Source organism: Pleurodeles waltl, chromosome 9 (genome assembly GCF_031143425.1).
Source record: "Pleurodeles waltl isolate 20211129_DDA chromosome 9, aPleWal1.hap1.20221129, whole genome shotgun sequence".
In the NCBI taxonomy this organism is placed as follows: Eukaryota; Metazoa; Chordata; class Amphibia; order Caudata; family Salamandridae; genus Pleurodeles; species Pleurodeles waltl.
This window is the reverse complement of record NC_090448.1, coordinates 996,079,675-996,095,173: the sequence shown is the minus strand read 5'-3', so window position 1 is coordinate 996,095,173 and position 15,499 is coordinate 996,079,675. Positions and strand designations below refer to the sequence as shown.

General features: G+C 42.0%; 1 protein-coding gene across 1 annotated transcript in view; it reads left to right on the top strand.

Annotated features, from left to right (window-relative positions):
- Nucleotides 1–15,499, top strand: part of GCH1 (GTP cyclohydrolase 1) — a 325,902-nt gene that overhangs the window by 100,159 nt on the left and 210,244 nt on the right. Inside the window, exon 2 of the mRNA XM_069208542.1 lies at nucleotides 9,119–9,228. Coding sequence (XP_069064643.1) covers nucleotides 9,119–9,228 — 110 coding nt within the window. The remainder of the gene's footprint in view (nucleotides 1–9,118; nucleotides 9,229–15,499) is intronic.

Here is a 15,499-nt window from a genome sequence, read left to right as displayed (position 1 = left end):
AGAAGCTCAAAATACCATTGATCTGAATGAAGTTGCAGCTTTTGTCCTTCAACACTTTTTATCTGCATGAGTTTGAACCAGGGGCTACTCTTGCAAAGAGTAAAAGGCAAAGGAATTGTATGAACTGCTTAAAATCCTACCTTACGACAGAGCTTAAATGGGCACATTAGCATCTCTAATATAGGTGCTCAGTAATTGCTTCTCTCCACTTTAACACCTAGCTTATCTGAAAACTTGAAAAAAGTTAGACCTCAAGATCATCAGAATCGGCGACTGTCTTCTAGCAGTATAACAATGGCTATTACAGAAACATTGTAATCATATTGCAGCAACAATGTAAATTCTCCCTTGCAAAACTATGACTTCTTGTTAATGCGCACCCCTAAAGAGGGCTTCTACCAACCACATTAACAGAGGTGAAAAACCTTGGAGTTATCTTGGAGTACAACTCAAATTGAAGCATAATGTCCTGAGTTAATTTCTTTACAATGCAATGTTATGATGTATCTTCCCATACCTCGGCATATTGCACAGGATTCAGTCATCAGTAGCCCCTGTGTCCCTCCCCAGCCACTATGCTTATGGCCTCTTTGTTGGACTTTCTATAATAATAATATCTAGTAGGCAATCTGCAATGCTGAAATGTGGTCACCAGACAAGTCCTAAACTTGAACAGACAGGACTACATCACTACTGTCTGCAAAACCTTACACTGGATACAAGTAGCAAGAACATTCTCCTCCAAAGCACTCTGTATTACATATGGGGCAATCTGAGAGATAGGACCTACCTTCTTACAGTTGAAACTCAAACTTTACAGTCAACAGAGAAACCTCAGATCCAATATGGCCCCACACCGGATCATTCCAACTTAAAAAAAATATATGTTTTCTCTTTACATACATGTATGTGTAGAATACGCTCCCAAAGAGAATAAGGGTCATCAGCTGCTTTCCAGAAGTCAAAAACCAAGTAAGACATAGCTGTTACCAAACCCATTACTCAACACCCGGGTCTCTGGATTGTATACGTTATGAGTACGGTGGGTGATTGTGAAGAGTATATAGCGCTACCTGTCAGTTCTCAATAGTAAGCTCGTTGAGTTTTATTCCAAAATCCCAGATGGTGCACTTATAGGGAAAAAATCACCCCTAATCCCTGCTTCTCAGTGATCAACTCACTGATGACAATATTCATGAATAAAAGGCACACATCCAATAAGTGTCCATTTTCAAATCCATCTTTAATCTTCGGTTATTGTTTTCCAACCATGTATTCCAGCCATTTCTTGCCAGTTGCTGCCAACACGTGTTTTTGTTAGGGGTGTACCCCGTGACTTCATCAGGGCTGCAAATACATACATATTGCAAGTTGCCTATCCATATTCAAAAACATAGTAATCTTGTTGACATAAATCAATAACACCTCTTGTGCAAAAAGTGGGATAATAATGCACTCAACGGTCACTACTATCTAGTGAAATGAAAAGGAAAAGTGGGCAACAAAATATTTTATTGTGCACCCATAAAACATAGTGCTCCTAATATATCCCCTTATCAATTGGTAGTGTTTCTATTGATTATACATTTTTTATCCATATGGTACTTTAGGGTACATGCATGTATGGGTGTAAATCCATCGATTGCCTGATACCAAATTAGTGTCAAAATATATTTCCACCAACTTTAGACCCACGTCCAATACCTGCAAACTCCTGGTTATATGTCCTTATGATCAGAATCTCATCCGTAAGATGGAACGCTGTATCTTGCTAAACGTCTCCCCTAATGCCCCTTGTTGTGAAATCTTCTCTGATTTGATCAATGATGGTACTCCGTAGTATTTGTAAATAGGTATAGCATATGACCATATTTTCTGTAAATAGAATCGCAGCTTCCGCTTTAGAATTTCAAGTGTATCCAATCTTAAAACAATGATGCTAATGTCCTCTCACAAATTAGTTCACCACAATCTACCGTTTTCTGTGCACTGATGTTTGTTATTGAGCTATAAATATATTTAGACATGCCTGCCGTAAAACTACAATTTACTGTTCATCAAACAGTGTTGTTCGGAAGAATATTGTGAGTATATTTAAATATGTCGGCCGTTAGGCGCAAGCACTGCTGTGGCTTTAGAATTGTAGTACGCTCTCGATGAGCATAAACTTTTACGTATAGTTAGCAGTGAATTTTTTGCTTACTCTATACAAATCTGTTGCGTGCCTAGATGTGGAGCATTGCTCCAGATTCCCCTTGTGCTATCAATGAGTGTTTTAGCTGGAGTGCTGTGTTGTTCAAAGCATGCCCCTATCTGTAGTCACCCCACCAGCTCAAGTGATTATCTCCCTTTATATAAACGGGTGCCACGTTCAAAATCTTTAGAGTGTCTCCTACCTGATTCCAGCGTCCATTGACTGCAGCGAGTACGCTTCCTATGATATCTCCTAGTCTGTCATCTATCTCCCTGCTATTTGTTGTCAGCTTTCATATAAATAGAAATAGGACTACATTAGTCCTGGAAATGCAGCAGCTTACCTATCGGTGCGTTGCTAACGCTGTCATGCTATATTGTTAGTCCAAGTCTCTAATCACCCAAAAAATATATATTTCATGGCACACTCCTGTAAAAGTGAGAGGGGGTGTCTTGAATAGATTGTTCATATACATGCATGTACATTAGTGAATTTCAAGTTTTATATTACGTACCTTATGTTTGTTATTGATACCGTTTTTTTCACATCGCGCCTCATTGTTTTCAAACAGTCATTACTGAATATTATCTATACATAACATACAATATATGACATCCACATTGCATTGGTAAATCATTTACATATAGAGAGAGCCTCCGCAAAATTCAACGTGTGTTTCATAAACAGATGTATAAGTAAATATTATTGTGTTCCAAGAGACAAATTCCAGTTCTGGGTCTCTGAAGTGGTATCTCAAAAAGGGATTCCACATAAATATGCATGTACGTATATAAGTCTCCAATCTTGTATTACATAGTTAGTATATTTTTGCATAACACGCCTCCATTTACTATAAAAGCAAACACTTCTTAGTGCAATCTATAAATACCATACTTCGGTAAGTTCAGTACATATAGAGATGGCCTTTTCAAATCTTAATGTGTGTTACACGAAAAAAAAGTATTTATCCCCATTATTATGTCCCAAGAAAATACACCAGTTCTGGGTCCGTGTTGAGGCCCTCTTCCACCGCCCGTAATTTCATGATCCACAAAGATTCTCTTCTCCTTAAATGAAGTTCTCTATTCCCTCCCCTAGGGTCCACGCGTATATTTTCAATACCAACAAATTTCAGGTTATGATTTGCATTGTATATTTTGCATGTTTTTAACTGCTGCACAATGGGATACCTTTCGTCTCCTTGTTTGATTGCCCTCATATGCTCCCTAATTCTAACTTTCAAGGGATGAATTGTGCTTCCCACATACATGCGTTGACATTTACATAGTATGATGTATATCACAAATGTGGTCCCACACGTAATATTGGATTGTATTCTAAAATGGTTACCATCATGATCCATGAAATCCTTTTTTTCATGCCAGGCCCATTTACATACCCCACATTGACCACATTTAAAGAAGCCCCTACTCCGTTTCGTCAGCCAATTGTTTATTTTTTACCTTTCTTTCTGCTTCGGATAGCTGGAACATAAGAGACTTGTTAGGGATCTACCTCTACGGTATGTTATTTCCGGTCTATCTGTTATGCAGGCTGCCAAAATATCGTCCTGTCTTAAAATATTCCAATGCCGGCTCATTATTCTCCTCAACATATTCGAGGACTCTGTGTAATCTGTAACCAATCTGATCCTATCTTGGTATAAAATCTTGGTTCCGGTTTCACGAGATAGTAAGATCTCCTCCTTAGTCACTTTTTTAACCTTTTGTTTCGCTCCCTTGTTCACCGGGTATGGTAGCCTCTTTGTACAAAGCGTTGTTCCATATCCTGTATACATGTCTCAAAATCTTCATTTCTGCTGCAATTTCGAATTGCTCTTATCTATAGAAGGTGATTATGAGTGACTAAGTAAGGAAGTATCCTGCTGATGCACCTCATTGGAAGTGCCAGGCTGTGCTGAGGCACATTATGTGCTAGAAACAGCTCTACAGAGGCACCTCCATCTCTATAAGGTCTCACAGGGTACAGGGTATTTGTACATTGTAATATGAAAGAAAATGCAACACTAGATAAAACGGAATGTTTCGCAGCCCACAGTGAGTTAGCTAGTGTTAGTTAAATCGCTGTAAAAGCACATACTTCCTGCATGGTTGTCATCTTCCTGCACAGTACCAGTGCACCCGGGCCTGCAAATGTGCGTCAGCTGAATGCCCTGTAGCAGTCAGTCCAAAGGAGAAGCACATGAAGTGGCGATAGAGGATGCGGGCTGAAATTGCAAATCCTACAGGGCAAGGTGGAGCTTTGACATTATAATCATTTGTTAACTGACTTTGTTAACTGGACTTGGAATGGTGTGGGCTGAGTGGCACACTGCTATCCAGGACCAGTTGTTGTGATGATTCTCCTAAATGCACTGTTAGGTTCATATCTGGCCATCTCCTTGTTTGTCCACCAGTGCTGTTTGTGGGCAACCTCTTGACAATTTCTCTCTCATTCTTTGTGATCTGTCCTTGGCCTTTTGTACAGTGAACTATAAAATCCTCGTGTGTACCCTTAAAGCAGGGCTCAGTGTCAACGGCACAGTACTAAATGGTTAAATCCTACTTTTAAAACAGTAGTCAATGTCTTTAAATTGGTGAGTCTCTCTTTCTCTCTCTCTCTAAAACTGATCAGTATTATTTCTAGTGCACCCCAGGAATCAAAACTGGGACCCTTACTCTTACGTTCCAATATTCATGTTGAACCCGTTGGGTTTCTACTAACCATATTTAGAGTCTGGTATAACTTCTATGCAGATGATACACATTGCTGTCTGCCAACCCTGAACACACATAGTTATCCACCTGCCTAACCAGTTTTCAAAAATGTCTAACTGATTGACACCGAAAACTAAAACAAAAAAAAACACTGGCAAAGTCAATAGGTCTGAATTTAATGTGCTTTTGCAGGTAAACTGCTTTTGTGCTTTGCTGTGTTTCCATGCATTACCACATCAAAGGCAATGCTTGTTGTGTAGTAGGGTGCTGTATTGTGTACTCCCTGTGAAGCCTGTATGTGTGTGTATCAACATAACTGTGTATACATACATGTGACTCGCACAGTTCCTGACTAAAACATTTAAAAAAGGCTGCTGCAGGGAATAACATTGTGCATTACAATGCAGCCACTCCATAGGGGCAGAATGATAACACCAAACCATCAGTGGCTTGAAATGAGAAAGACATAGTCCTCTAGAGGGAGCCAAAGTCCAAGTGTATTTTAAGCAATTGGTAACAATAGGTCTTAGAGACAACATTGCTGTCAAACCAACTCTTATGACCTGAAACCAGATTTACTTCTATTTTTTTGTTGTCCACAAACCTGCTTTACACCTGAATGGGAGCTCAACCAATGTAATCAGATCTGTGGACTTTCAGCCTCAGAGTATTGACAGTGCTTTAGGTGCCGTAAGAGACAGGAAGCTCAATCATGCAGCCCATATTCTAATAAAAGGGGTGTTTTTCTAACTCAGGCAGTTCCTTATCTGTAAACCTTTCTCACTAACAAATGACTTAAAATTCTTTCTCCTTTCCCGCCTTGACTATGGCAGTACTTTTCTCCCTGAACTTCCACAGTACCATATTGATCCACTTAAGACTGTCCTACATGGTGTGACACAAAAGGATGATGGACGGAGTTCTGAAACGTTTCACTCACTCACACCCAGTCACAGGTCTGGGTTTAATCCATCGTTCTTTTGCTCACAATGCCAGCCCAGTTTGGACCCAGCCTTTTGCAAATCAGTCATGACCCTGTTTTCCATGGGAACAGTCCAGCCCGAACTGCCAGGCTAAGTCCTCCCTGGACCAGAAACAAGCATCCTGGAACCAGTTTCAGGATATCACCCATCATCAGCCAGGCTAGCTTGAATCCAGTGGCACAGTGAGCACAGGACCCTTGTCTGGGCATTCCCTGGCCACTTAGGACGACTTCAGCAACACAAAAGGACAATGAACGGAGTGCTGAAGCTTTTCAAGCACTCAACCTTAGTCTCAGATCTGGATTTAAACCATTGCTCTCTTGCTCACCATGCCACCCCAGTTTTGACACAGCCATATGCAAATTAGTCTTGACCCTCCTCCCCCTGGACGATCACGCATCTCTCTATGATGACAACCGAGTTGTGTACCTGGATCTTCCGGAGAGCTGACTCACTCAGGTCCAGGACATCCTGACTCCATTGGGGAACTGTCTAAAAGTCAACTGGACTAAGTCCACTGTTCAGTGTTTCGGAAAGTGGGTTTAAAGAGAATTGGATTTCACAGTTGGGCCTTAAGATTGTACCAGTGGGATTCTGCAATCTGGGACTGTTTGTGTCTGGATCTGAGTCTCACTGCCGGGGCCACGCCATTGTTACACTGATGGGCGATCTTTAACATTGTGGCCTTTTTCCCTTAACTCTTCTTGCTTGGAAGGAAGACACTTTTTACCTTTCTTCCAATGCATCATACATACTATAGTGCTCGAGTTCCTTTGGAACAATGTGGTCCCACAGGTATCCATGATTACATTTTACAAGTCCACTTTTTATGGGACTGATTTAGAGACAATGGCACTGATTTAGACAATGGGCCGGATTTAGAGTTTGGCGGACATGTTACTCCATCACAAACGTGACTGATATCCCATCTGCCGTATTACGAATTCCATTGGATAACATTGAATCTGACTTACTTGTGATTAATGAATGGTTATTTGGTCCACTCTGTGACCTGGTGTGCAAAGGTGAGCTGTCTGCATTAGTTACATTCTCCCTACTTCCTTTTTATAATATTGTGGGTGACGTCCTCTTGGTACACCCACTGCGACTATGGGAGTCTTTTGTGTTTGGAAGAAGTCACTGAAGGCTGTTGGGTGGTACAGCAGATTGTGCAGCAGATTGGTTAAGGGGACGATGTTATGGGTTGGCCAAAAGGTTGACACAGGTTACAGAGTGGAACACGCTGGGATTTGCTATTGTGTTAAAATGACTTTTGCCCCTTCACAGACTGACAGGGTGATTTTGGCCTCTTCCATATACAATTCCATTGTTCCTAGGGATTATGACTTTCTCTAGAAGTGCTATACATCACTGTCCCCCTAGAAGCCAAACCTGCAGTTGGGACGCTCGGGGAAAGGGAAGTTATCAAATTATACATAGAGTTCACTATTTGTTTACACTATTGATTTATTCCCTAAATAACGACTGACCTTGGTCAGGCAGATGGACCTTAGTCCATTGGAGGATGAAGAGGGGCAGGCAACGCCAAGAGGGGTTGCGATTTCGACTAGCTTTCATCTCATTCAGTTCAGTTCAGGGCCTATACTTCATTCGGATTTGATAATGGTATGTGAAGTGTGACTCCTCCCTGATGTTTTCTATATGGAGGTATACGCCATTTGAATTTGATTATGGTATTTGAAGAGTGACTGCTCTCTGATGCTTCCTATAGGGGATATACCTCATATCCATACCTCATACCTCATACCTCATATCCATTTTACTATGGTTCCTCCCTGATGCTTGCTATAGTGGGTATACTTCATTCAAAGTTCATTATGGCGTATGAATTATGACTCCTCCCAGATACTTTTGAGGAGCCAGATGGAGAAGGGTGATTTCTTCAACACCCTGACAGATTGTTAAGTACATCAGCTGGGGTTGCACATGTAGTTTTTTGAGACTCTGTCCCAGGATGGTTAGAACTTGGGAGATACACCCTGACATTCCTTAGTTGAAAGTCTGTTATTGATGAGAATAGATATTGCCCACAACTAGCACACATCAGATGCCACTTCTGTGGATAAATGGTGGTGTGCAGTGTAAATGTAGAATTATTGAAGCTTCTGTGTATGGGGCTCATGTTTGTCGTCACAAACATCTGAAGGTTTGGGGGACCATGGATGTAATACCTGAATGTAACCTGAATTTTTTTTATCAACAACTGCCTTTGATTGCCATGCATCTCTGCTCGGGTCATGTTTGTGTCTATACTGTCATCCACTACGGTAGTGTTGTTTCGTTTGTCAGTATTTTTCTAAAAATGGCATTAAATAAGATACATATATATTTATTTATACACATCTATATATGGATACCAAGTGAAAGCACCATATGTGGTGGCGGTGGCGCGCAGTGGCAGACCTTTTGCAAAGTTTAACTAGCCACCCTTCAGTTGCTGAATGCTGTACTCCGATGGTAAAGAGGTTTTACCGAGATGACTGTTACCCAGGTAGCATTAATGTAGCTTAAAATAACAACGAAGGAATACCATCGTAGAGTGTTCAGCATCGTGCTGCTTAATTTGCTGTTTATTCCTGCTAAATTTTGTTACCCCTGCCACAAAATGTGTTCCATTATTGCCACAAAATTCCTGTGGCCCAGACCATAATTTATTAATTACTGAAGGGAAACTACAAAGAGATAAAATGGTATACATTTTAACAGCAGTACAACAAATGCGGATTTTAAATTCCTGAAGCAGTGACATCCCTGGCCTTTCAGTAACATGCTGAAGAGAGAGAGTTTTAGTTTTTTCGTGAACCACAAGCAGGTAGATTCAATTCCGATTTCCAGTGTTGGGATTTCTGTAAACTCGAGGCAGTACAGAAAGCCTGGTTAAGGTCTCCAGGAATAAAGAATTGTTGCTGAGGAGACCTCTTTCACCATCTTAGTTAAGGAGCTCTGTTTTAGATGGATGGCTTCATAAGCGAGGCAAGAGATCTTGAGCAGTGATGACCATGGCTACCAAACCTGACCATAAGTTTTTATTGTTACCAAATTGGACTGATCATTACCATTTGACCTACAGGGGTCAAGATTACTGGCCATGTGACAAAAATAGGTCAATCTGCTGTAATGATTAAAATCACTATAAAACAGAATTGCTGCGTTACAATACTTAAAATTGTAATGTATTTACTTATTTGCCTTTTATATTTCAGATATTCTAAATGATGCGATATTTGATGAGGACCACGACGAGATGGTGATAGTGAAAGACATAGACATGTTTTCGATGTGTGAGCATCATCTGGTTCCGTTTATTGGAAAGGTATTCATTTCTCACACTTTTATACTCAATAAATGACGGACCATATTATATTGTTGAATCCTTGTATTTAAGCTTGTTAACAGTTAAGTAATTCAACAGGATACATCATTAGATATAATAAAAAACTCTTAATTTATTGAGGCTACTTTCTCATCATTGTTAACTTTAGGTTAAGTATCCTAACTAGCAGCAATTGTGTTTACTTCCTATAGGTGTTTTAGTAGTCCGAGGAAAATAAATGGTAGCCCTCTGCTCCATCCCAAAAACCAAAACTGTGAAATGGGGATAGTAAAACAGGCGAAAAAAAAAAAGCTTTTTGTCTTTTGCTCGCCAAAGGTGAACAGGGTCATTTAAATTTCACAAACGCATTCAGCCACACTAAACCCCACATTGGGATCGATTAAGTGGCTACTGGCGTCTTAGTAGCAGACAAATAGCAGACACATTTTCCATACCTTTCTGTCACTCCTATAAAGTCTGAAACTTTAGAGAATTTTTTTTAGGTTGCTGTAAACAATTTCAATATTTAGGTTCCTTTTAATGTAGTGAATATGACTACATGTATTGTTATGACTGTGGTCTGAACACATAGACGGTCCCCTACCTTTTATCTGTGGTGGGTGTTGTGTGTTCAGGACCAAGATGTGTCCCAAACCAGGGATTCCAGCAGTCCGTTCCCCAGTCATATGTCACCCTAGTCAGGGATGAGGGAGAACATTTATAAACGCAGCAGGTTCACAGACCCCTCCACTGTTCTTCCACGTATGCTCCTTTTTTGAAACGCCATGTCTGTTCAGAACCACAGCTCCATCAGGATAAGACGGCAGACCATAAGAGGGTAGATAAACTAGCTCCTTGTAGTTTGGTGCGACTTTGCTTACTAGCTGCCATTACCAAAGTATCCAAGACAAGTACTCAGCGTGACAGGCCAGGTCTCCCCTTCAGTACCTGAGTTGTGTATTGGAAAGCATTTTTTTTATAAATTATCGGTGAAGTGCTCTACTTTGGAATATGTGATGAACCCATAATGTAAGTGGTATTGCTTCCTTATTCCATTTGTTACTCTTTCAGGAGTATCCACCTCCTCACACAGAAATATTGTATTCCTACTTCCGTTTCCCCCAAAGTTAGCAAAACAAAAGGCAAGGGCCTTTATATATTGTGTATAAAAGGTGCACCACCTCTTTTAGAAATGCGGTTTTGTTAGTCTGTCCTTCAGGCAGGAGTTCTGTGGTAGATCGTAGACTCCGAGAGTATGTTATCTTTTAAGATTATTTATTACATTATTAGAAATTGGCTTCTATTTTTTCTTTTCTTTTAAGGTTGAGTTTTCAGACTAGCGCGGGACATAGGGCCTGATTTAGAGTTTGGCAGAGGGGGTTGCTCCATCACAAAGGTGACGGATATCCCGTCTGCCGTATTACAGTTCCAATATTGCCTATGGAACTGGTAATACAGCGGATGGGATACCCGTCACATTTGTGGCAGAGTAACCCCTCCGCCAAACTCTAAATCAGGCCCATAGTTTGTTGTTTGCAAGGATTTTTCACCTATTATTTACCTTTTTCCAGGGCAGGGGTTGGGAAGGTTAATTGAAGACTTGGATTGGTCTTTACAAGGGTTCCTTGTGGAAGGAGTGTCAACAATATCTGAGGCACCACTTGTGGGCATTTCAGCTGCAGGCTTCATATTCTATTTAGAAAGGACTGGGGGTCCACGTCTTCGGTTTTCATGACTTCAGAAGGCTCAGGTGCTGGAGTGAAAAGGTGGCAGGTTGGACCTTTTTGAATGCTCAAGTAAACGTTTTGGCTGTATATGTCCAAGGGAAGAGTCCTCTCAAAGTCCAAATGGGATCTGCTTGCAATCCAGCAAACAGTAGATTAAAGTCTAAAGTGCACCATTTTGTCAATCCATCACACCACACGAATAAGAAGGTTTTATTGTCCAATCTTAGTCCACCATATGAAAGTCATTTGAAACATCAGGAAAGATAGGAAAGACATCCGTCTTCCTCTCCTGCACAATTTGAAACAATTGTATGTGGCATATGTCCACAGTTTATCAATGTACTGGATTCAAGGTTACTTTTTTGGGCTGTCTTGTGGATAAAACAATAGGTCATCTATTTAGAACGCTAAAATTTTATGGGAACGAAGTCTGTAAGAAATGGCACGTTAGCAAGAATGACTAAAAAATTGTCCACACCTTTAGGACACAGGGCGTAGTAGTCCTCACATAGGCTAACTAAAGCGAATTAAAATAGCACATTCAGGTTTGCTAAGTAGAGCACATATAACATTTACAATTATGAATTCATCATTAATAATTTTTTTAGTGTTCATGTTTTAGTGGACTTAAAATGAAATGACTTTGTTAATACATTTGAATAAGTACAATGGGGTACTACATTTTTTACATTGAAATGTGACAGTACATTTCCTTTTAGAAATTCATTTTTGTTTTTGTGCAAACAAATTAACATAATGGGGAAACACATGGAATCAAATTAAAATATTATTGAAGTTTTAGGGCTATACCACATTACCTTAGATCACTGTTCTACACTGAATGCACTTCAATATAGGCTTCCAGTGTACCACCTTAGAGTTAACTTGTTACGTTTTGATGATTATTGTGACATCAAAGTAGCAACAACATTTCAGCTACATCAGTACGATACAAAACATGTACAATCGTGTTATTGGTGGAAATCCACCTAAAATGCACAAGTCCTTATCATTTTGTTTTTTAGGCTGTAACCCTCTGTGTTCTTCAAAACATTATTGAGCAATGTTGACCTATGAAGGATTTCCTGTTCATGGTAGTGTTTATTCCGGTGAACACAAAAGGCGCTGCCTAGTGCAGTGCTATGGTTTCCACTGTACCATCTATCTAAACCATCATCTGTATATGTTTTTCACCGATATGCTACCATTAAGTATGTATATCAATAAACATACATATATAAATGTGTGTATTTATGCATTAAAACATATACCCAATATGTATGGATTAATTTACTTACAAATAATTTAAGAAATGTAATTTAAAATATGCTTAAATTTAATTTGTTATTCAATAAATAATATTTGATATAGGTATTCATCTTTTAAATGTTTTAATTTAAAAATAATTTAACAAATAATATTTGATAGAGACTTCTAACCACAGATTCCTTACCTTGGAATTATCCCCAGGTGTCCAATTGGATCCAGAGATTGTTCATGAGCAGTACCCCTGCATGCCAGAAGGTGGCATCATTCGGCTCTGCGTGGCGTTAAATGCACCGAAAGTGACATGCATGTTGCCTATACTGGTGCTACCCCAGCGTGCTGATGTCAATTCTTTTCTTTCCTTGCCTTTCAGCGCAGATCTGGAAAGATCTTTTTTTGCCTTTTTTTTTCAAAGTTTTGTGAGATCTTCTCCTGGTGTGGCAGGGATGTAACTAGGAAAGCTGCCTTCAAACCCTGCGTCGCCTGTCACTGGCAGATGTTGGTGACAGACCTGCATCTTGTTTGACTCTGGTGCCTTGAGCATGACCCCGACATGAAGACCTGCATCGACTGACGTGCCATGCACCCCAAGGCCTTGAAAAAGTGGTCCCTCAATCTCCTTTCATTTTGAAGTGCAACACTACAACAGTCTTGATTCTGGTCGAGAGGAAGGTCCCAAGATTAGTTGAGGACTCATTAATCTTCATTGCAGTTGAAGTCATCTGGGCGTTCAAGTAAGGCCCACAAAAATACATAATAAGTCGAAGGGATCTTCTACTTCACCCCATCCATCGAAGTCATCCAACAAGACGAGGGAGCATTGCCATTCAAAAACTGGCTCCACGGTTGAGCCTGCGCCTGGGCCAGCTGTGAGCCTCCCCGAATTTCCGTGTGCCAGAGCAACCCCCACCCAACTCTGTGAATTTTATGAGGTCACGCACCTCATATTTGGATGGCCTGTCATCTCTGGCATGCCTTCGGGCCCCGTGGGTTCAGGAGGGGCCTCTACTGGTCCTACGCTGGCAGGCCCACTTCCGGCACTAGTGGGGATCCTTGGATCCATGGATTTGGACCAATGCTCGTCGTACCACCTCAACCTTCCCCAATGCCGGTCCAGATGTTGATCCTTTAGGTACTACTGGTGGTGCATTTCCGTTTGGTGGGCCGTCCCCATTCTAAACCCCAACTCCGACATGGAGCTGGAGGGACATCGCCCAACTCGTGCCAACTGGAGCCTTGCTTTCCACACCAGAGCCTGAGCCCTGTTCTCACGGATTAGAACTCGGGGAAGATTGGTAAGGGCCACTGGACATTGAGGCACAACACAGGGGTTCCTGTGAACAGGACAATTGCCCGCTTTCATTACCCTGCCCCAGGGGACCCCAATTTCCTAATGCAACACCCTACCCCAGAGAGCTTAGTGGTCCAAGCTTCCACTTCCTGTGTAAACCCTGGTGCATTTCCTACCACTCCACCAGATAGGGAATCCAAGAGGCTGGACACCATAGAAAAGAAGATGATCCCTTCCACCAGCCTAGCACTGGGGTCCATGAACACTGCATACCTCTTTGGCTGATACTGCCATGCACTGTGGGATTTGGTTGCGCAGGTGCAGCCTGTAGTCCCGGAGGAGGCCCAGTCCATACTCTTTCAAGCTATGGCAGACTGGATAGAGACAGCCAAGTTCATGATTAGAGGTGGGCCCGATACGGACAACTCGATAGGCAGAGCGGTTTCTTTTTTAGTTGCTTTACGGCACCACGCCTGGCTGGGAGCAACTGACTTTTCAGGGGATAACCAAGCCTTGCTTATGAACATGCCCTTTGTTGGCTCCCATCTCTTCAGAGACAAGGCAGACTGAAGGGGTTTCCAGCCACGTCTTTACCTGCCCAATCACCGTAGTGACGCAAGCTCCCCACGCAGTATCCCTAGACCCTGTGGGTCAGGAAGCTGAAGGTTGGGCCAGTTCACCCCCCCTTTCCCCAGCAGCTGCAGCCTCAATCTTTTTATTTCACCTTCCAACCATCATGGGCAACCAGTGGGAGGACAGAAAAGCCATCACCTGCACCACTGAAGGTTGATAACATCAAATCTCTTGGTTCCCAAGATTTTCCGATGGGGCTACCTCTCCACCCATGCCACCCACTTGTACCAGTCTGACGGAGGACCATCTCTCCTGGTTCTGTTAGGAAGAGGCAGCTCTCTTGGCCAAGTCAGCAACAGAGAGGGTACCACTGCCAGAAGTAGGTTGTGGTTGTTATTCCCACTACTTTCCAGTGCCCAAAAAGAATGGGAGCCATTCATTCTAACCCAGACCTGCGTCCTCCCAATTTCTTCCTCAAAAAGAAATTCAAAATGCTAATGCTTGCTTAAGTAATGTCTGCCCTGGACCTGAGAGACTGGATTGTGGGACTTACAGATTGCATATTTCCATATTACCGTCCTGCTCAGACACAGACTTTGCCTGCAGTTCATGGTGAACCACAAGCACTTTCAGTTCGCTGTGCTCCCTTTTGGCCGTACCAGCACTCCTCAGGTGTTCTCCAAGGTGATGGCGGTGGTTGCTGCTCATCTGAATTGATCATGGTTAACATCCAGTCGTCAAGATGAAGAAAGATTGGTAAAGGTGAGATTGTCCCAAGCAGTCGTCTTCCACTTCCAGATTACGGCGGACCTCATATATTTGATGGGGTTCAGTATCAATGTGCCAAAGTCACATCTGACTCCCTCTAAGAGGCTCTATTTCATCAGAACTATTCTGGACATGGTGCAGTTTCGGGCTTACCCTCCCGAATGGTGAGCCCAGGATATTCAGGCTATGACACCGATGTTTCAGCCTCTATCCTGGGTTTCGGTGAGACGGACTCTGAGGCTGCTGGGCCTCATTGCCTCCTGCATCCTGCTTGCAACGCATGCCCGGTGGCATATACAGGTTCTGCAGTGGGACTTGAAGTTCCAGTGGGTGCGGCATAAGGGAAATCTCTCCAATATGGTCCAGATCTCAGAGGGAACTGCAACAGATCTACAATGATGCTTAACAAACCACTATTATGTCAGTGGCTGACCCATCTTCCTTCTCCAACCTGAACTGACAGTGGTGACAGGTGCGTCACTCCTGGGATGGGGCAGCCATCTGGGAGAGGTTGTGATCAGAGGCCTCTGGCAGAAACGAATACCACATCAACCTACTGGAGCTCCAGACGATCCAGCTGTCATTAAAAGGCTTTCTACCCTCCATCAAGGGAAGGTTAGTGCAGATGTTAACACAGAACATCACC